Source organism: Rutidosis leptorrhynchoides, chromosome 6 (assembly GCF_046630445.1).
Source record: "Rutidosis leptorrhynchoides isolate AG116_Rl617_1_P2 chromosome 6, CSIRO_AGI_Rlap_v1, whole genome shotgun sequence".
Classification (NCBI taxonomy): Eukaryota; Viridiplantae; Streptophyta; class Magnoliopsida; order Asterales; family Asteraceae; genus Rutidosis; species Rutidosis leptorrhynchoides.
In genome coordinates this window covers 294,738,529-294,761,815 of record NC_092338.1, presented here as the reverse complement: position 1 = coordinate 294,761,815, position 23,287 = coordinate 294,738,529, and the positions used below count along the sequence as shown (strand labels likewise).

The following is a 23,287-nucleotide window of genomic DNA, read 5'->3' as shown; positions in this document are numbered from 1 at the left end:
TTAATCTTAACTATTGGATCATTGATTAAATACGCAACACCTGAATTTTAAGGAAAAGGTTTCTTAAATAATAATACTTGATACGTTTATATAAGTTATGGAATAACTTATGTAACAAGGATTTAATTATTTATAGGTTAAATAATTTATTAAAGTTATGTTACATTTTATAAAATTGGTTTTACAAAATATACATAACAAATAATATACAAGTTTATAAAATGTGTTTTATAAAATCATGTTAAAAAAACTGATTTTATAAATTCAGTTTTTATATTCCACAAGTATATTATATGTGTTTAAAATGGTAGTGGCATGGGGAGTTTAAGAGCATGCACAAGATTCTTCATTGAATGTGCAATACTTTTCCAAGTCTCTATAAGCATGCTCCTTGACCAAATACCACAACACACATGCAAAGACATCAAGTATTAGTGCAAAAAAAAACTGCTTCTACAGCTGATTGGAGCCGTGGCCTTTGAGGGTCAAAAGGAAGCTCATTTTGTTCTTTGCAAGCTAGTTTTTCAAGTGTCAATTAATCCTAACATAAGTACTAGGTGTTGGTATCAAGTTTGGGGTATAATCTCTTGAGGTTTCATGCTTTTGAGGCTTGCATTCTCTTCATCTCTTCAACCTACTGCTATCCAGAAAATTGGGTATAGGAGCAAAGGTTTTTGAGCTTGTTCATAGGTGATTAAGGGTCTTAATTCCTAACAAGTTTAAGGGTAGTGTTGGTACACAATAGCTTGAGGTTCTATCACCTTCTTGTTCTTCAATATCACCCTCAATTAACTTGAGGAGGTAATAATCTTCTTCTTGTACTTGTTTTATATGTAAGCATGATTCATGACTTGATATTAATATGGAGTTTAACTTAATGATTAAACGAATTAACATGAACTTATATTCATGCTTCCGCTTTCTTTAAATCATTAAAATGGTTTTATGAATATGTATATTTTAAGAACATGTTGTTTATTAAAGTTGTTAAATTCCATCATTAGCTACGAACTTTAAAAATCAACTTGATTCTCCATAATTGATGTTAAAAAGCTGTAATGATGATTAAAACTCTTTCTAATCAACCTAATACACCTTCGCTGAACTTATCACAGGAATCTGAACGTCTGATTATCAAATTCGATTATACCGAATCTAATTTAATATACCGAGAGCGCTCAGATTCTGTAATCTTCAATCTCTGGATCGATCTAGTGATGTAATATCACTCCCTGGAAGCTCTGATACCAAATGATAGGTCAGATCATGTTGAGATTAGAAGAAAAGACAAGTTAGAATGAGATTCGGTAAGTGTGAAGGAGATTCGGTATTAGAGAGAATTAACAAGATTTACATTCCACAGCTTCTAGAACTCAGTTACAATGCAATGGCTATCTAATTAGGACTACTTAGGTTCCTTATATAGCCCTCTTCTAAGGAACCATCAATTAAGCTTATTTCAAATTAACACTATACAACTTCGGGGTCCTAACACTTACACACACGGTTCATGAGATCCATGAACACAGCTGGTGCGTTCGTCAATCCAAACGGCATTACAATAAATTCATGATGACCATAGCGTGTCCTAAAAGCGGTCTTCGGTATATCTGTCTCTTTCACTCTCATCTGATGATAACCTGATCTCAGATCGATCTTAGAGTAACATGCTGATCCTTGCAATTGATCAAACAAATCATCAATCCTAGGTAACGGATATCTATTCTTGATAGTTAACTTATTCAACTACCTGTAATCAATATAGAGTCTCATAGATCCATCCTTCTTCTTCACAAACAGTACTAGAGCTCCCCATGGCGAAGAACTCGGTCGAATGAATCCTTTGTCTAAAAGCTCTTGCAGTTGACTAGATAACTCTTGCAATTCTGGTGGTGCAAGTCTATACGGTGCACGCGCTACTGGTGCTGCTCCGGGAATTAAGTCAATCTAGAACTCTACATTTCTATGCGGTGGTAAACTGGGTAACTCATCTGGAAATACATCGGGAAATTCTCTAACAATGGGCACATCTTCGAGTTTCTTGCCTTCAGATTCAGTTTTGCTCACGTGAACCAGCATAGCAAGACAACCCTTTCTCATGTGTTTTTGCGCCTTCAAACATGTAATAAAATGTAACGGCGTATTGCTTCGCTCTCCATACACCATTAGAGGTTCACCTTTGATAACAGGTATGCGAATTGCCTTCTGATGACAAACGATGCCGGCTCTATTCTCGGCTAACCAATCCATTCCAACCACAAGGTCGAAACTTCCTAACTTAATCGGTATCACATCTATCTTAAATGACATTCCAGCCAAAGTCAAAGTACAATCACGGTAAACCTTATCAGCACTCATTAGATTACCATTCCCTAGTTCTATAGAGTATAAGTTTTCTAATGACGATACAGGTTTCTTAAGATTATGGCAAAAATCTCGAGACACAAAGCTTCTATCAGCTCCGGAATTGAAAAGTACATAAACATGTTGATTATCGAGAAGAAACGTACCAGTGACTAGCTTAGGATCATCACGAGCTTCATTAGAGTTAATGTTGAAAGCCCTTCCTCTAGCAGGTTCAGCAGTCTTACTAGCAGTTGGGCAATCCTTCCGGAAATGACCTTCCTTTCCTCAACCATAACACATATTCGTTCCAACTTTACGCTCAGCAGCCACATGTCCATTCTTCTTACACTTATCACACCTCCTCGTACAATCTCCCGGGTGATGCTATTACACTTAGCACAAAACGAAAACCTTCCCTTATAACCAGAACTAGCATTCGGAGTTGCAGTGTTGCCTTTAGCAGTATCTTGTTTCTTAAAGGGTTGTTGATTGAAATTCTTCCCCGAGTTGTTAGTATTGTTGTTCCATTTCCTCTTGTTATCATAAGTTTTAGTCTCAGTCGAGGTAGGAGTCTTTCCTCGCTGTTCAACTTGGTCTATCAACTCCCTAGCCATCTCAACAGCCTCTTATATAGTTCTCGGCTTCGAATATATATATATATATATATATATATATATATATATATATATATATATATATATATATATATATATATATATATATCACACCACTCTAAATATTCTCGGTCAAACCCTTTGCAAAAAGATTGATCTTGCGGCGTTTGGAAGTAACCATATGCGGACACATGAGAGCAAGCTCAAAGAATCTCTTGTTGTAACTGGCCAGATTTGTACCTACTAGCTTTAGGTTTTGGAGTTCCCGCTCCATCTTAACAGTTTCAGTGTAGGGACAATACTCTTCGATCATCCGTCGTTTCAAATCCTCCCATGGAGTCTCAAAAGCCCGATCCATACCTACGGAATTTGCATAAGTATTCCACCATGTTAAAGCGCCATCAGATAGCTTAAATGATGCAAACTTCGTTCTATCCGCATCTCTACAACCGCTGATACAGGAAACTGACTCAAGCTTCTCAAACCAACGAGTTAAACCAACCAAACCTTCGGTGCCATTAAATGAGTGTGGTTCACAACTCAAGAAGGTCTTATACGTACACCCTGCTTGTCCATTGTTCTGAGTATTGGTTGCATCCTGGTTTCGCTGATTGGTAGCATTCACATTATTGCTGTTGGTTCCATTACTGAGTTCTGCCACGACCTCGGTCAATCCTTCAGAGATCCACCGACGAACATCAGCTTGGGAAACTGGCTTGGGCGGCATTATCTTTCTGGTCAAGATAACACATTCGGTTAGTGTCAATGAAATCGACATATACAAAATATACTAGCAACGGAACGATGCATAGTAGATAATATTAAATCATAGCGATTTTAGTAGAACTAATAAAAAGTAATAGCGATACATAGCGTGTAGTAGTGGCAGTAGTAAGGACAATGTACACTAGTAGCATTATCACCAATTAACATTAGTAGTAGTAACACTAAGCATGATCAATCATTAATGAATCCAACACTTAATGTAATAACAATCTCGTTCAAACATCATGCATAACCAACAAAAGTAACATATCCTCTCATGTCATAAGCAAAACCACATAAGTAAAACCACATCTAGCAATGTATGTGCGAATATCAAATAATACACAGTAATATTCAAATAGTATTCAATAGCTTGGAACAAGTCTAAACGAGCGATCTCTATTTGCGTTTTTGAAGCTCCTTCAACAAATACTTGACCATCTTCTCTAAATTCTCGAATCGCAACGTGAGGTCACTAGGGTTGTTGTCATTAGCAGTAGCTGTGGAGGTACCAGGCTTAGAAGTAGATGTAGAAGCATAATAGGGATGGTGACGTTGACACATCTTAAGCGACTGACTGTCATTGCGAAAACTCTTACAAAATGGGTTATTGCCTCGAGCAGGTCCTTTCGGTATCCTACGGTGGCCTCTCGGTCCATAGGGGTTAACATAGTCTGGTTTAACAGAAGGTGACTGGGGTGAATCGGGTAAGTCATGTTCGGATTCGGATTCGGGTTCCGAGTCTTCCTCGGGATCCTCTTCCAGTTCCTTTCCCTTGGGCTCATCCTAGTACTCGGTTTCCATCTTGGGTTCCGACTCGGTATCATCTACAAACTCGAGTATCGTATTTCCTTGCGCTTGCACGGTTTCCTCAGATTCTGTGTCGGAGTCGGTAAGAATAATAGGATTGGAAGAAGTCATCTAGCACTCAAATAAAACACAAAGTTAGTTCATCTAGTAATCATGTCATTATAGAAATCAAGTAAGATAATAACTAACGTAACTAGAGTTCATATAACTTAGAGAGTCTAAGGTTACAGTCTAGACTCATTAGACGTCCTAACGTTCGACTCTCTAATGCAGCCTAGTCCTAGGTAACCGATCTGCTCTGATACTAAATGTAATACCCCGTCAGAATCCACTAACGGAATATTATCTCCTGGTCCCACAGTTAGCGGTCACGCCCTCTATATGAGACGTTTCCGAAAAGTATTCGCATTAATTATCAAATCAAAGCCATTTATTAAAAACAATGTAACTGGAAAATGTTTGACATAAATAACTAAGGTCTATGAACCCAAAACATCTTGAAATAAAATAGTTTAAATGCGAATGTTTGTTCTTGAATTGAAAATGATAAATATGCTGGACGCCGTCCAGTTCTAGCAGCAAACAGCATAATAACTTCAGATAAACGGAAGCACTACCTCTAAGTACCTGAGATGAAACATGCAAAATGTCAACGAAAAATGTTGAGTGAAACTACAGGTTTAGGAAATCATTTCCTAAGTTAGGCCACAAGATTTTCTTAGAAAACATCATAGGAAAAGTATACATTGTCATGAGCACTTGATTATAAAGCTTTAACCTTTACGTAGGCCGAGCCCACGTCTTCAGTTTACCCTATCTTGGCGATACACCGATCAAGTGTACGAGTTACAACAAAATAAGCACCAGTTATGTTGCGGTGAGGTTTGTCAAACCTAACGGTACCATCCCTATAAGTCGAGCTTACAAATAACTAATGTAATCAAGCTAAGGGATTTTTGATCTGAACTCATATGTATAGTCATTTAAGTACTTGTACCTAATATGTAAAATATTTGTAAAAAAAACATGCATCTCATCCTTGTAAAAACGTAGTAGGGACTGTAGACTCCCTTAGCAAAAGCACTGAAATATCTTAGCAAAACGTACTGTAGTGGAACAATCTCGACCGAACAACGCAACCTAATCACGTAAGTCATCTTAAGTATACACATATAGGTCATACTATGTCAACCCATAGTGTACGCAAAGTCCTAGTGCTCAGACAGACTCAACGAATAAGTAAAAGTCAACTAATCCAAGCAAGTCAACCAAAGTCAACCCTAAAGTCAACTCGGTCAAAGTGGTCAACTAAAGTAAAAAATCTCAGTAGGTCATGCAAACATGATCAATAAGTCAAACCTAGGTCAAGTATCACTTTACAAGTCATAATTAAGCATATTGCACTTTTGCACCTTAAAGAACGCCTTAGAAATTCGTACATCGTAGAAAGATCCAACTATAGCTCATAGCACATAAATCATTAAATCATGAACAACTCCAGATCATAACTACACTTAAAATCGATTCCAAAAAGTCCAGCCAAAGCCTCATACGATAAATAAAAGTCCAATATCAGAAAGGGTCTATTCATAGTTCATTACAGAAATTTCTGCCCGCTCGTCAGTTTTTAAACATTTTTCAAAGAATATAGAAAATAGATTTTGATGAACGGAAAATTGGAGTCATCTCAAAACATCTCAAAGTTTTAGTGGTAAAATAATCAGAAACATTGATTTAGCCAATTTGTACAGTTTAGCAAACCTTTACAGACCTATCAGTTTTAATCAACAAATAAGACACATCACTTAGACGAGCTTATATCTCATGGCAAATCATGTTTTCGCAAGTTCGCATACAAATGAAATATGTCAACGAATACTTAGAATAACATATTACAGAAGATCAAAGTCTCAATCAACTCCTAGTTCACTCTAGCAATTTTTATGTAACATTAAAATCAGTTTCAGCTTTCTTTAAAACACGAATCTTCGTTTTGACGTATCGGAAGCATTACAAAAGCGTTTAATGTAAATATTAAGTCTAACAGCATGGTTTTTCACAAGGATTACAGTAGTACACTTATAATTAGCCAAATCATAAAGCTCACAACTCAGAAAATTCGGATTACATGTGAAACCCTAACGAAACTTCGATTAACCATAACTTGAACATACGATAACGAAATCATGCAAAATCAAAGTCCAAACTCAATACTTTTTTGATCTCTATCCTTCTAGATAATCATCCAAGTTCAGTTCATAAGTCAATTTTATCAGATCATTAAAATACAAATTCGTTTTTCATGCAAACAACATCAATCGAGCAATTAAACGATAAATGATAACACAAGACACCATTAATTGAGCACTAGACTTGATTACACAATGTAATTGAACAAAAATCAGATCTAATAAGAGTAAGGTTTTCAATTATACCTTAGAATCACAAATTGCAAGTACTATCGCGTAGAGGACGAAGAAAGCAACAACTTTAATGCACGAGACTTGTTCTAATTTTGAGTTTTGAGTGGTGTTCTTGTGGGGATGGTGATCGATGATGGGAGAGGGGTTTGGGGGCTGCAAATTTCGTGGATGTGGGTTAGGGGTGGACGAGTTCTGATTAAATGCCTTATATACTTATTTCCTTAATTAGGTTAGGGCTTAAACATGCAACTAGTGACTTTTTAGCTCAAATTTAAGTCCAACAAGGGAGTTCATGGATGGGGTCGGCCGAATGGCCCTACAAGGGTGTTCCTGGGCTCGTTTTAATTATTTCCTGGTACGCGCGTGGTCCGTTTCGTGTGCCATTAATCGTATCGGGTCTCCGGAACGTAAACTAGTCGTTGAAGCGAAATCACCGGATTTAATCCATTAATTAAATAATAAATTAAATAAGTTTTTCTTAAAGTCAATAATTATTGAAAATAATTATTTCGTCGTTCTTTCGAGTTCCGTAAACTGAAAAGCTTTCTAGGCGATCAACTTAATCGTAACGTTTTCTAGTTATTTCGCTATCCGAAATAAGTTCATAAATTAATATAACATATTAATTCAAGTAATCCACTAGGATTAAATATGCATTTAATTCAAATAAACACATAAAGTTCTAAGTAATCACCGTTAAATATTTAACGGACAAGTAACGATAGTAACGGAAAAAGTCGGGTTGTTACAGTGTGGGTGACATAACGGCACAAAGATTCCCCTTAGCTCGGTAACGTTTAGTCATTGGTTTATGAACCGGTGAACGCGAATCTTAGATATGGATCCATAAGGTTTGACATCCCCACTCGGGCTAGTCGCGCTAGCATTTAACGGGTGTCTAATACTTCGAGAAAATACGCACTTGCCAAGTGTACTTTTAGGGAGTGATATATTATTTTTACGTTAAGTTAGTTATCGAGTGCCCACGGATAAGCATATACTTTATCATACGGATTTGAGATACTGTTTTGAATACGAAATCTCATGGTCTACATTACTTTGCTGCGCACATTAAAACTATAGCTCACCAACATTCGTGTTGACTTTTTAAGCATGTATTTCTCAGGTGCTTAGACGTTGTTGCTTCCGCTGTTAGACTTGTGTTATAGTCTTGGTGCTATAGACTTGCTGTTACAGACTCGCGTGTTAGACTTCCGCTGCATTGTTTAGAGATGTCTCAATCATGGAACTTTTACTTTGCATTCACAACTTATGTTACATTTGCACAATGGCTTTGTAATGACCTTTGTATCACGTACTTATGTTAATGCTCTCTATTCATAGAAGCACGTTATCTTTTGTAAAACATTTGACGTTGGTAAAGACGTCGGTAAAGACGTCATCCTTTGTAAAACATTTGACGTTGGTAAAAACGTTACCTTTTCATGAATGCAAAACTTGTTTTAAAACAGCATATAGTGTTGTAACCGTGTAAAGATCATGTTGTTGATGATCCGTACACGTTGATTTTGTACGGGGCGTCACATTCGGGAAACAATAATTTATAGATTCCACCCTATTCCTAGGATCCATTGCGTATATATACTTTTCAAGATATGAAATATAAATACGTTTTCCCACTTATCATCTTATGTATGGAATTATCAAATCAGTGTTATAAATTCATAGACTTACGAATAAGCAAAAAGGAAAAAGTAATAAATATGAATTTATAAATGTAACATATCAACTGATATGTACGCATTCTAAGAGCGTTCCCAACGGTACCGCCCTGGGGGCCGACCAGCCGGCCGCCCTCCTGGGTGTCGATGGCAGCGGGCAGCTCTCCTGGGCACCGATGGCAGCGGGCCGCCCAAGGTGCCACCCACCTCATCGTCCAACTTTGCGTCCATTTCAATCATTTACAAGGGCGATGAAAATTAAAAAAAAAAACAAAAAGTAGCCGTTAGAAAAAAAAAACCAAAGGCTATGTATTCCAACGGCTCTTATATATATATATATATATATATATATATATATATATATATATATATATATATATATATATATATATATATATATATATATATATATATATATATATATATTGGTAGGATCAAGAGGGAAGTAACCATTCGGGAGGAAGCGGGGGGAAGCAAAAACTTTTTTTTTTCGTTTTTTGAAAAAACTTTGTTCACGAACATTATAGATGAGATAAAAATATGAACATTTAGTAGAGACACTTTGTGATAAATGTTTTTATTTTAGCAGAAAAACGCTCGAAGAAGTAATATATAACAATTATCGTGTTTTTCGAGCGTATTTTGAGGTTTTAGCTATTGGGGTTTAGATATTAGGGTTTAGATATTAGGGTTTATAGGGTTTAGATATTAGGGTTTAGAAATTTAGGGATTAGGGTTTAGATTTAGGGTTTAGATTTAGGATTTAGATTGAGTTTTTAACACGAACGGTTTAGAGTTTAGGGTTTAGAGTTTAGGGTTTAAGGTTTAGGGTTTAGGGTTTAGGGTTTAGTGTTTTGGGTTTATGGAATAAACCCAAAACACCAAACCCTAAACCCTAAACCCTAAACCTTAAACTCTAAATCGGGCTAAATTTTACTTCACAAAACATGGAAAAAAAACGTTCATATTCTTCACGAACAATATTATCTTGAATGTTATTTTTGTCGATCGTTTTCCCGCCTAAATAATAACAGTCATCACGAAGTGTCTCTTCTAAATGTTCATATTTTCGTGTGATCTTGATGCCGGAAGAAAAAAAATTTCAAAAAAAAACGAAAAAAAAATAAATTTTTGCTTCCCCCCGATTGGTTACTTCCCCATTGATCCTGCCCCTATATATATATATATATATATATATATATATATATATATATATATATATATATATATATATATATATATATATATATATATATATATATATATATATATATATATATATATATATACAAGGTTGGACAATTCGAATCTCGGGGAGATCTCGTTTGGACTTTTTAGGGAGATCTCGGCATCTCGAAATAATTTCGGGGAGATCTCGGACGTTGACTTTATAGCTTTTTTTTAAAATATATATATAAAAACATAAATATATGAATATTTATATACGTTTTTACGAGATTTACAAAAATATCCGAGAAATGAGTGAGAAAATCTTAATAATTTCAAATTTTACAAGAAAATCTTACAAATTAGCAAGAAAATCTGAGAAATTGTGGCTTTGACAAGGTTTGACCCCGTTTACCGATAAATCTCGAGAGAAGAACATCTCGTCTCGGTTGCCTTCTAAAAACGAGATCTCGGGGGAGATCTCGGGAGATTTACAACACTGTACATAAATAAATAAATAAATATATATATATATATATATATATATATATATATATATATATATATATATATATATATATATATATATATATATATATATATATATATATATATATTTCCAAATACACTCCTATATAAACACCCATTATTCTACCATTTTACATACCATTTCATAGCATTTTTACACATTTTAAAACACAATTTCTTCCTAAATTCTTCCAAATTCTTCCAAATTCTACCATGTCTTCTTCCAAAAAATCTTCATCCAAAAGCAAAGGCAAACGCCCAATGGTTCAAGACTCGAATGTCGAAAATGACATGTTTCAATTTTGTCTTGAACAATCGCAACAAAATGCGGGGTTTTCTCGTTTTGCAAATTCAAATCCCTCTAATCCCCACACGGGTATGTTTACAAATATTCATACCCAACAAAATCAAAGCCAACAATTCTTTACTAACCAACAATACTACCCGACCCAACAATCTCAACCTTTTCCAAAATTTCCAACTCATCCACCTCAACAACAATCTCAACAAACATCATACTATCCATGACTTCAAGACGAATCCGATTATGATGAAGTGCCCAAAACGCCACAAGACGAACCCGTACCCGATGAAGAACACGAAGACGAACCCGTGCCCGATCCGCGAGGCAAGAAAGTTAGGTGTCCGAAAACACCTTGGACCGACTATGAAACCAAGGTGTTAGCCGAGCGGTATGTTTACGTTTCCGAACATCCGGATGCGGGAAACAATCAAACTTATAATTCTTTTTGGGGTGAGGTCCGAAGACAATACAATTCTTTGGTTTCGAAAAAAAGGCATGCAGATAAAATAAGTGATAAATGAGCTAAAGTGCAAAGAGATGTGAAGATTTGGATTGGAATTTATTCCAAACTTGAGAAAATGTGAGAAAGTGGTTGTTCGGGTGAAGACATTATGCGTGCGGCCTGAAAACAATTCAAACATACAACCCGAAGAAATTTCGCATTTGATGAGGCGTGGCGTGTTTTAAGGGATTTCCCAAAGTTTATGAAAAGTGAGGGTATTGCGGCTACAAACAAAAGAAAACAAGCCGATCCAATTCCAACCGAGGCAAGTTCAAACCCGATTCCGAACTCGAGCTCGAACCCCGACCCAAGTCACTTTGAAAATTTACTTAAAGATACCGACCCCATCCGACGCCCTCCAAGTCGCGCCAAAAGTCAAAGGGATTCATACTCGTCCGATGCCGCGAGTCGTATGTCATCCGACGAAGTTCGGATAAAGATAGCTCAATCCGCCGAAGCTTCTTAACTCGCCGCGAATAAAACGATGGGAAAACTTTGTGAAGAAAGCGAGACGAGAACAATATTGAAAAGTTTGAAGCTTCTTTCCAAACCGATTTCACGCGACTTGCCTCCCGACGAATACGAAATGATGATGTATTATCGAGCGAGGATTAAGAAAAAATACGCGAACGAATTGGCACTCCCAAGCGACGACTAGTTTTTTTTTAATTGTATTCGCACTGTTTTTTTTTAATTTCGTACTGTTTTTTTTTTAATTTCGAACTGTTTTTTTAATTAATTGTAATATTTTTATTATTTTAATGAAAATGTAGTTTTATATTTTATATTTGCTTTTAATTATTTAAATGTTAAGAAAACATTAAAAAAAAATATAAAAGAAGGGTGTAACTGTTGGGAGTGTTTAGTCCTGAGTTAGTCCTGATTAGTCCTGGGAAGAAAGTGCTGAGGTGACATTGAGGTGACAGACCTAGACTAAGATGAAGGTCTTACTCCATTGGGAACACTCTAATAATCTAAAGATTATAGGAATTATCTAATATAAACAATTAAACTTATGGCAATGGACCTAAAAAAATCCGAGATCCGCGGGTACCCGCGCCCGTGATGGGCGGATACAATCAAAAATCTTTACCCGCGGGTGGGTGATGGATTTAATCTTGTACCCGCTAGCGAGTCGCGGGCGGGTGATGGATGTATTACATCCGTCGCGGGTAAAATCCGATTCGCGGATCCGATACACCCGTTTTGAAGAATTCGCGGATATACCCGTTAAATATCCGTTAAATATCAGCGGATCCTTACATTATTGTAATATTCATTGGCTTTTAAAAAAAGTTCAAACAATAACATAGAAATTTGGTGATCGATCACTATTAAATTCCAGTAGTTTGATGCGTGCAAGTAGTACTAGACTACTAGTATAACGTATTTTGAGTAATTTAAGTTATATTGGTGTAGCTTCTAATAGAACCGGGGTTGGCTAAGTCATTAAAATGTGCCAGGCTCGTGTTTTAGTCTCTTTTCTGCATTCTTCATTTTCCAGTATTAGCCTAAATGTAATTTAAAGGGCCTGTTTGTATGTAATGCGCATCATACGTTGTAAATATTGTTTATCTTTATAAAATTTATAGCTTTTAAAAAAAAAAAAATTTAGATACGAATGTAGTACTAATTTATGCAAAAGATCCGCAGGTAAATCCGTAGCTCGCGGATATCCGCGGGTACGGGCGATGGATCCACAATTAAATCCGATAATGAAGATCCGCGGGTTGTCGGGTTGACAAAAAATCCGAGGGTACGGGCGATGGATCCAATGGATACGCATCCGCGACCCGCGGGTGCCATCCCTACGAAACACCTAACACTTTACTAGAAAAAAATATAATCAAATCACCAACACTAATAACAAAAATAATATCAAATGAAATACTCAAGACTAAAACTTAAACCTATGTTGGAGTTGTAGACGTTTCTATCGTCCTCGTAGGTAAACCATTATTTTTATGACTATCTTCATCATGATAAACATAGGCAAACCCACCATGTCGGGTCATATCCATACCCGCAGTTTCATCTTCAGGTGAAATCCTTAACAATTTAAGCTTATGCAGAATGAAAAACAAAGGACCCATTGTTGCACTCACGAACCCAAATATGACCATTATTTGAACCACATGTGCAGCCAAAAGTTTTACACCTCCTCCCATTAATAACCCGTATGGCCTGCCCGGTTTACCCGGGTAAACCTCATTCACATATTTCTCTTTGGCGAATAAACCGGTAAAAATAACCCCCCAGGCCCCACAACCACCATGAAGCTGAGCAGCTTCTAATGGATCATCATACTTGAATTTTTCAGCTAATTTGTTACACCCGGTTAACACACATGCAGCTACAAATCCACAAACGACTGCAGCCCATGGATCCACTACCGAACACCCGGCTGTGATTGCAGCAAACCCGCCCAAAAGCCCGTTACACACGTCAGTAACATTCCAATGTCCCGATATTATTCTTTTACCGAATAAAGTAGTTAGAGCCGCGGTGCAACCAGCTAGAGTGGTTGTTACCGCGGTTCTACCAACTGCGCTCCATTGCCCGTAAAAGTTACCCGACTCATACGGGCTTAATATTTTAGTAAACGAGCCGGGGTTAAACCCGTACCACCCAAACCACAACAAAAAAGTCCCGAGAACAACTAAAGACGCGCTATGACCACGTAACGCAACCGATCGGCCAGTATGGTCAAACCGACCGATTCTTGGGCCTTCGATTAAAGCACCGTACAAACCGGCTATCCCACCAACCATATGAACTACACCCGACCCGGCGAAATCGATAACACCCGACCCGAGAAACAAGTTGTTCAGATTTGAAGCACTAGCCCACCCGTCCACGGACCAGAACCAATGAGAAACAACCGGGTAAACAAACCCGGTTAAAAAAGCAGAGTAAATCAAATACGCAACGAATTGGGTTCTTTCAGCGATCGATCCAGATGTGATCCCAGCAGCAGCGATCGCGAAAGCCCATTGGTATAAAAAGTAGCTGTAATCAAACACAGATGAAGGGATATCTTTTAGCGCGAAATTATGTTTTCCGATGAATCCGTTTGAAGGTGTACCGAAAGCGAAAGCGAAACCGAATAAGTAATAGAATAAACCACCGGCTGCAGCGTCAAGAACATTAGTGAGCATGATGTTCATGGTGTTTTTGGCGCGAACGGATCCGGCACAAAGCATGGCGAAACCAAGTTGCATTGAGAAAACGAGGTAAGCAGAGAAAAGAAGGTAAGTGGTGTCAATGGCGTATGTTGTGTCGATGAACTTGGTGGTAACGGTATTGAATTGGTCGCAGATGAAATTGGCGGCGCCAGCAGCGTTGGTTGTGTTGGCGCCAAACATGGCGGCTAGTGAATCGGCGGAACATGTTGGCATCATTGAGTGTGTTTTTTATTCCGGCGATGGTGGATGGCTAAACAGATGGGGAGAGTTGTTTAATGGAACTGAATAGACGACGACTGTGTTTTAGGAGTGATTATAGAGGATTGAAGATTTGAACAAAATTTGTGGAGAAAGTGTAACCTCTTTGACTCTTTCATTTATTTTAAATTAATTTAGATTAAATATCTATATATCTATATATTTATATATTGTTATAAACCTCTGATGATACGCAAAATAATTCGTATCAATACGACACACTTTTTCATAACTTGACGAAATTCCGTCTCGAATTCAACCGGCATAACGGTCGAGGAAGGAGCGCTTCTTCTCGGATATACTTAAGCAAACTTACTAGAAGACCGTTCAAATATACATCCAAGATGGAGTATCCCGGGTTGAAGCTGGCCGTGACTCCACGTAAGCCCATCCCAGACAAGTGAGTCAACCACCGGCTCCACTCAGCTAAATATATACGTATTGAAGATTTACAAACTACGTTGTCAAATAAAGGTCTACTCGACCAAACACATTAGTCATCAGACAAATACCTACAAAGAATGTTACTGATGGATATATGAACTGATTACAGTCACACCCGACCAGGAGAAGACCATGAAGAAGCACTTGGAATAAACATCGGGTAAAATCCTTTTACCTAACCAAGAGTGAAGACATTCATCTGTCATATCATAGTCGGAACAAGCACTTGATCTCGGAACATGCACTTGGTCCCGGAACATGCACTTGGTCCTGGAACATGCACTTGGTCCCAGAACATGCATTTGATCCCGGAACACACGCTTGGTCCCGGAGCAGACGCACAAACGGGTTATATGCCACATCAACCCACGAATCTAGGAAACTTTGTTAGGATCTGTTTGTTATGCCAATGAAAGGGACAGGTGTCACGTCAGACCTCGAATCTGGTGAAGTTTATTATGACCATGAAAGGGACATGTGTCACGTCATCATTCCCTCGAAACATCTATAAATACACCCACACGGTCATTCATAACAACAGAACTGGATGCGTTATTGTTACTCTGCCCAAAAATCTTACTGTAGCATTATCCAGCTGAAAATACAACTCCGATAGAGATTCCGGTCGATATCGGAGTTAGCTTTTACCCAAGATATTAACTTATTCTGTCTAATCGAGTAAGGTTAATCACATCGTTTGTTTTACTGTCGTGTCCCGTCCTAATCCATCTGGACGAATACATTACATTTGGTTACATCGCGAGGTACTTGACCTCTATATGATACATTTTACAAACATTGCGTTCGTTTTTAAAAGACAATCTTTCTTTACATCGAAAGTTGACAACATGCATACCATTTCATAATATATCCAACTATAATTGACTTAATAATAATCTTGATGAACTCGACGACTCGAATGCAACGTCTTTTGAAATATGTCATGAATGACTCCAAGTAATATCTCTAATATGAGCAAATGCACAGCGGAAGATTTCTTTAATACCTGAGAATAAACATGCTTTCAAGTGTCAACCAAAAGGTTGGTGAGTTCATTAGTTTAACATAAATAATCATTTTCATTATTTTAATAGACCACAAGATTTTCATTTTCAGTTCTCATAAATATACGTCCCATGCATAGAGACAAAAATATCATTCATATGGATTGAACACCTGGTAACCGACATTAACAAGATGCATATAAGAATATCCCCTATCATTCCGGGAAATCCTTCGGACATGATATAAAACAACATCGAAGTACTAAAGCATCCGGTACCTTGGATGGGGTTCGTTAGGCCCAATAGATCTATCTTTAGGATTCGAGTCAATTAGTAGATCGGTTTATTAATTCTTAGGTTACCAAGTAAAAGGGGCATATTCGGCTTCGATCATTCAACCATATAATGTAGTTTCGATTACTTGTGTCTATTTCGTAAAACATTTATAAAAGCAGCGTATGTGTTCTCAGTCCCAAAAATATATATTGCAAAAGCATTTAAAAATGGAGCAAATGAAACTCACAATACGATATTTTGTCGTAAAAATATTCATACGACTGGACTGAACAATGCAGGGTTGGCCTCGGATTCACGAACCTATATCATTTATATATATATATATATTTTAACACATATAATTGTAATTGAACAAATTTATAAATAATTAGTGATATAGTTGTTATTTTAATAAATTATATGTTTCATTAATAACTTACTTAGATATATTTATTTTTTTATATAGAAAATCTTTATTTGATGTATTAATAATACTAATAATAATAATGATAAAAATAATAATTTTACTAATAATGATAACAGTAATAATATTAATAATAATAATACTTAATAATAACAATTCTACTACCAATTATAGTAATGATGATAATAATATTATAAATTAGGATTATACTAATAATAATATTATTAATAACGATAATACTAATAATGTTTAGTGATAATACTAATAATTACAATAATGATAACAATATAACTCATGATATAATAATAATAATAATAATAATAATAATAATAATAATAATAATAATAATAATAATAATAATAATAATAATAATAATAATAATAATAATAATAATAATAATAATAATAATAATAATAATAATAATAATAATAATAATAATAAGAAGAAGAACTACCTTAAGGAGTTTTTCCAAAAAAAAATAATAATAATTTGGCAGAGACCGGACTTGAACCCACGACCTCCCGCTAACTCAACACACATTTAACCATTACGCCCAACACACACTTAACCATTACGCCATCTTTGTTTCATCTAAAATAATACTCAATCCATATTTATTGAACCCATAACTATTCGTGTTCCATTTTCTTCATCCTCTTTATCTACCACGATATCATCATCTTTCCACCCTAGTTACGATCTTCATCGTCATTTATTATCGAATCACAACGCTGTTGGTTTTTGAATCGGTCCAACAAAAATAAGTTGAATTCTAGTCCCACAATGAAATCGTAGCCCAACCCTAACAAAACACAGCCTAAGTTCGAAAATCACAAAATAATCTTCACATGCCAATAATTACGGCCTACTCAGGGAGACATTTAGTCCCATTCATTTCTAATTTGTCTGCCATTCATTCCTTTTTAAATCTTGCAAATGTTGGCCATAAGTTCCATTCTAAGTCCACTTGCTTAATTTTTTTATTCGCTATATATGTTAAATTCCTATATCAATGTTTCCAAATTCTAAATCGTACATATACTACTCCTTTAAATGACTAAGAGATCAATTTTGTTTGTTTTGCCTAATTCTCATAGTTTAACTTATTGTTTCATATCAATTAAAATAAGCTTGTCGAACATCTAACATGTGCTAATCAAATTCTTTAAAAACGTAAACCCTGTTAGATAGCGTGATCAATACCAACGACCTCAACTGCTAGTTCTGATTTGTTTAGGTCCCGTTTATGAACTCATATGATTAATAGATCTAGTAATATATTCTAGTTAGGATAACATAATACCTTAAAATAAATTGAATGAGAAAGGCAAGTGAATGGTGATCGATGGGTCACGGCTTCAGTAACAGAAACAGCGGAAGTGATCATGGAAGTAGGCGACTGTTAATGGGTGACGGTTGGAGTGGTTTTTAACAGAAACGCAACAGCAGTCATCCTCGTTTAATCAGCATACATGTATCACCTTTATTAAACTAATCATCATCGAGCTTGTTATCATCACCTTTACCATCGGGACTGATCAAACAGGAAAGAAATGCAGCACATCAGAAGTATTCGAGCAATAATGGTGGTGATTATGATCGTGGGTTTAAAACCGAGAAGTGGGTTTTGTTCTTGGAGCTTTCGAACAGTAAACGAAAACAGAAAAAAAATATACATGTGTGGTTGTCGTGAGGTTGTGGATGATGGTGGCGGTTCATGATTTTGAAGTGGGTTACATGGGGTTCCAAGGTTGTTGATAGTTTCGTTATGGTGGGTTTTTGTTGTAAGTATACAGCTCGTTCCATTCTTGTGGTATTGTTCCACTTTAAAGTTAATAAAGCACACAATAGTATTTAGTAATACACACCGTGCATGTATTTGTGTGAGAGAACCAAAATGGTTTTAGAATAAACCGTTAGATTTTAATTGATGGATCTGGCAACACTCGTTTATAAATACACACATACACGATGTATATCTATACTGTGAGACATGATTTCAAAGTTATCAACATGTTAGATTTTAACTAATATAATTGTAGAAGTGTTATTGAGTTGGATATTAAATAGTAGAAGTTGTTTAAGTGGTGGGTTTAGAGATAGATAGATGGTTGTTTATGGCATTTAACAATCGTGGTTCTTGAATGTTAAAGGTGATGATCGAGCACGGTGGTTGTCGATGGTTGTAGGGTGGAAGTGGGTTTCACGAAAAAGAAAAACAAGAGGGAAAGTGTTATCAAGGATGGTGTTTGTAGAATTACTCCATCATGGGTTGCTTCGATTAGAAAGAAGGAAATGAAAGAGTAATAATTTAAGTTTGGAAGTGGTGATCTTATGTCTATATTGTCTATATGCTCGTATATGTCTGTGTATATATGGAAATGTGAGTTAGATAGAAAAGACATAAAGTAATTTATAATAATACAATAAGATATTAATAATAGTAATTAAACAATACACATCACACGTTTAAATTGCAAGCCATCATTCACTTGTCCCTTCTACCGACAGTTTTCACGGACTGTGTATCGTGCGAAATCAGTGGCGGATAAAAGTGTTCAGAAAAATCCCATATTTTTAAATTAACTATATTTATTTATTTTGGTCATTATGGTATAAAATTCAGTCATTAATTTAATAAATAAAAATTACATCAACTGTCCCTCTCATTTATGGGTAAAATATAAAAAGTGTTAAAATTAAATTATTAGGTCCTAAATATACTTTTAATAAGCCTATAATTTATATAAATTATTTTCGTATCACCATTTATTTTAAAATCACATAAGTTCCTTTTTAACTCGTTTACTATTAATCGAATTACAATTGAGTGTTACCGTTGTTTACTAAATAACTTTTGAAATCACAAAAAAATATATTTAATATACTTTTTATGTGTATATATAGATTTATTTTATATAATAAATTTTATTATCTCTTATATTGTTTTATAATTTAAATCATATATTAAATCATCTATATTTCAAAGTATTATATATTTTTATATATTTAAATATATATGTATTTATTTATTTATATGTAATAGTTCGTGAATCGTCGAAAACGGTCGAAGTTAATTGATTGTATGAAAACTGTTCAAAATTTTGAGACTCAACATTACAGACTTTGCTTATCGTATCTGAAACATATAAAGATTTAAGTTTAAATTTGGTTGGAAATTCCCGGGTCGTCACATTTACGCCCTTGGAATTCAAATTTCAAATCAGGGTTTGCGCAGTGTGATGACCCGTCCATATCCTATAGACGAATACATCAACATCTGGTCTCATTGCGAGGTACTGACCTCTATATGATACGTTTTATAAACATTGGATTCTTTTAAAAGACACATCGTATATAAATCCAAGGTTTTTGATAACTGATGACTTCTACGTATAGACAATCATCATAAATAATAGTTTACAACATAACAAGTGTGATGATTTCCAAATATGATACTCAATGATGATTTTGAATGCAACGTCTTTTGAAATTATGCTATGAACGACTCCAAGTAATATCTTTAAAATGAGCAAATACACAGCGGAAGATTTCTTTTATACCTGAGAATAAACATGCTTAAAAATGTCAACCAAAAGTTTGGTAAGTTCATAGGTTTATCATAAACAATGATTTACAATAATTTTAATAGACCACAAGATTTCAAATATTTAACCGTACACAATTTTCATGTACAAAAACCATACACATAACCTGTGTATAAAATCATTCATACGATTAGTGCCTGGTAACCGACATTAACAAATATGCATATAGAATATACCCAACATACAGGAATCACATCTGTATAAAATCGAAGTACTAAAGCATCCATACACTGGATGAGGTTGTTAGGCCCAATAGATCTATCTTTAGGATTCGCGTCAATTAGAGTGTATACTAATTCTTAGGCTACCAAGAAAAAATAGGGATATTCGGTATAACAATTCAGTCGTAGAATGTAGTTTTTAAGTACTTGTGTCCATTCCGTAAAACATTTATAAAAGCAGCGCATGTATTCTCAGCCCAAAAATATATATTGCAAAAGCATTTAATAAAAAGGGAGTTATAAACTCAAAATACTATATTTTGCAGAAAATATGCATACGACGGAACTGAACAAATGCAGGGTTGGCCTCGGATTCACGAATCTATATCAATTATATATATTAAAACATATAATAAACATATAATAGTAATCAAACTAGTTTATATATATAAATTAATATTTACCTATTAAGAGTTATAGTTATATAATAATTATAAAAGTTTTATACTAAGTCCCGATTATAAGTATATACTTTATTTATATTTTATATCTTTAATTAGATATTAAAATAATTTATATGTTATATTTATAAATCAATTAAATATATTTATTTTTTATATATTAAATAAATAATTAATATTTATTATTAATTTGAAAAGGTAAATTATTAATATTAATATATTAAATACTTATTACAGTATTTTAATAATTTGTAATTATTATATATAATAAATATGATATATATATATATATACATATATATATATACAATAGTATTATTTTAAATCAAAACATTTTATAAATATATATTATTTATCATGATATAATTATATTATATATTAATTTTTATATGTATTATATAATATATTAAACTTTATATCTACATATATATAATTATATTAATATTTATAATATAATCTAATTAATATTATATCCATATTTTATAATGTATTATGAAATATAGTATATGTATATAATGTTTCGTCTATATAAATACTTGTATAAAATGTTTATATTTATAATGTGTTTCGTATATATATATATATATATATATATATATATATATATATATATTTATATATATATATATATATATATGTATGTATATATATATATATATATATATATATATATATATATATATATATATATAAGTTAGTAAGTATAATATTAATAATAATAAAGTTTGTGACGACCCGGAAAATTTCGACTAATTTTAAATCAAACTGTAAAGACCCTAATCCAAAACTTATAAATAAAGGTAACTTAATAGATAAATGAGCGTTATTCTTATTCGAATTCAAACCATAGTCAAAACTAAAGCTGACAAACTTATTTAAAAGTACTATTAAATCAAAAATAAGCTACTAAATCTTGAAGGGAATCTCTAAGGCAAGGTGCTAAGTTCACTCCACTCTACACTCTACCCTCGTTCCCAACGCCCCGTTGATTACCTGTCGTATAAGAAGGAAAACAAAGAATACGACTGGGCCAAAGCCCAGTGAACGGATATAACGAATAACGGATTATAGTATGACATGCAAAATTTATATTCAAAACGAACTTATTTTCCAAAATAACTTAGTTGCAAAACAAAGTGTGAATATGTATAGATCCACAATACCAAATATCATGATGCAAATTTCATAAAATAATGCACTAAGAGTCAAAACAAATATGTATCAAAGTATCAAAAATGAAATCATAGGGTAGCTACTCCACTAATCATCCATATAGGTGACGTTTCGTATGACACTACGATAAACGTCCACCGTCAAAACAAAATCCTAGGATCAATCCATACGCCTCCTATCAAAATATAATAATAAAGAGCTCGTACCAACTACCGGGTAATCACAAGGAGACGCCGTAGATATAAACAAATACACCGCTTCGGTCGATGCCACATTATCGGTGTCATAATAATGCGCCCACGGGACCTCCATGGATACTCTTAGGCATATTTTAAGAAACCGTTTTAACAGACTTATTAATTATAAATGTTCAAATATTTTTAAAGTGACTAACGGACTTTAGAATATGTTTTAAAAAGAATTAACGAGTTGATTTAAATATTTTACGCTTGACCAAACACTTAAAATGTATATAACATTGCATGTCGTATTATTTTAAAATCACGTGTCAACCCAACCATTCGGTCTAACGTTTGTCACGAGTCATGTTACATAATACTTTAGCCCTTTACATATTAACAACTTAAATGGGACTAAACGGGACATGTAAAGCCACGTGGAATGAGGGACTCTCGATACTAATCACCGTACCACTCGTCACACACACACGTTCTTTACCGGTGTGACGACCCGGAAATTTCTGATCAAATTTAAACTTAATTTTTATATGGTTTCGACATGATAAGCAAAATCTATTTAATTGAATCTCAAAAATTTTAAACTGTTATTATACATTTAGTTAATCGTTGACTATGTCCGACGATTCACGAACAATTGTGTGTGTGTATATATATATATATATATATATATATATATATATACACACACACACACACAAATATATCAGAATAAAGATAAGTATTACATAAGCAATGAAATGTAAAGTTAACATATTATTTATTATAAGTTAGAATATAAATGATATATTAATATTATTATTATTACTTTCATTATTATTACTAATTACTAATGGTAATATTGATATTAATATTTGTATTATTAATATTATTAATTTTAATATGAGATATAAATATATATATATAAAAGTTGATATGTATAAGTTGTTACATTATTATTATTAATATTAATATT

At 34.3% G+C, this 23,287-nt stretch overlaps 1 protein-coding gene across 1 annotated transcript; it reads right to left on the bottom strand.

Moving 5' to 3' along the window:
* Nucleotides 1-13,051: 13,051 nt before the first annotated feature.
* On the bottom strand, nt 13,052-14,539 carry LOC139855650 (ammonium transporter 1 member 1-like). The gene has a single exon (XM_071844893.1). The coding sequence runs from the start codon at nt 14,537-14,539 to the stop codon at nt 13,052-13,054; it is 1,488 nt and encodes a 495-aa protein (XP_071700994.1).
* Between the last annotated feature and the right edge of the window lie 8,748 nt (nt 14,540-23,287).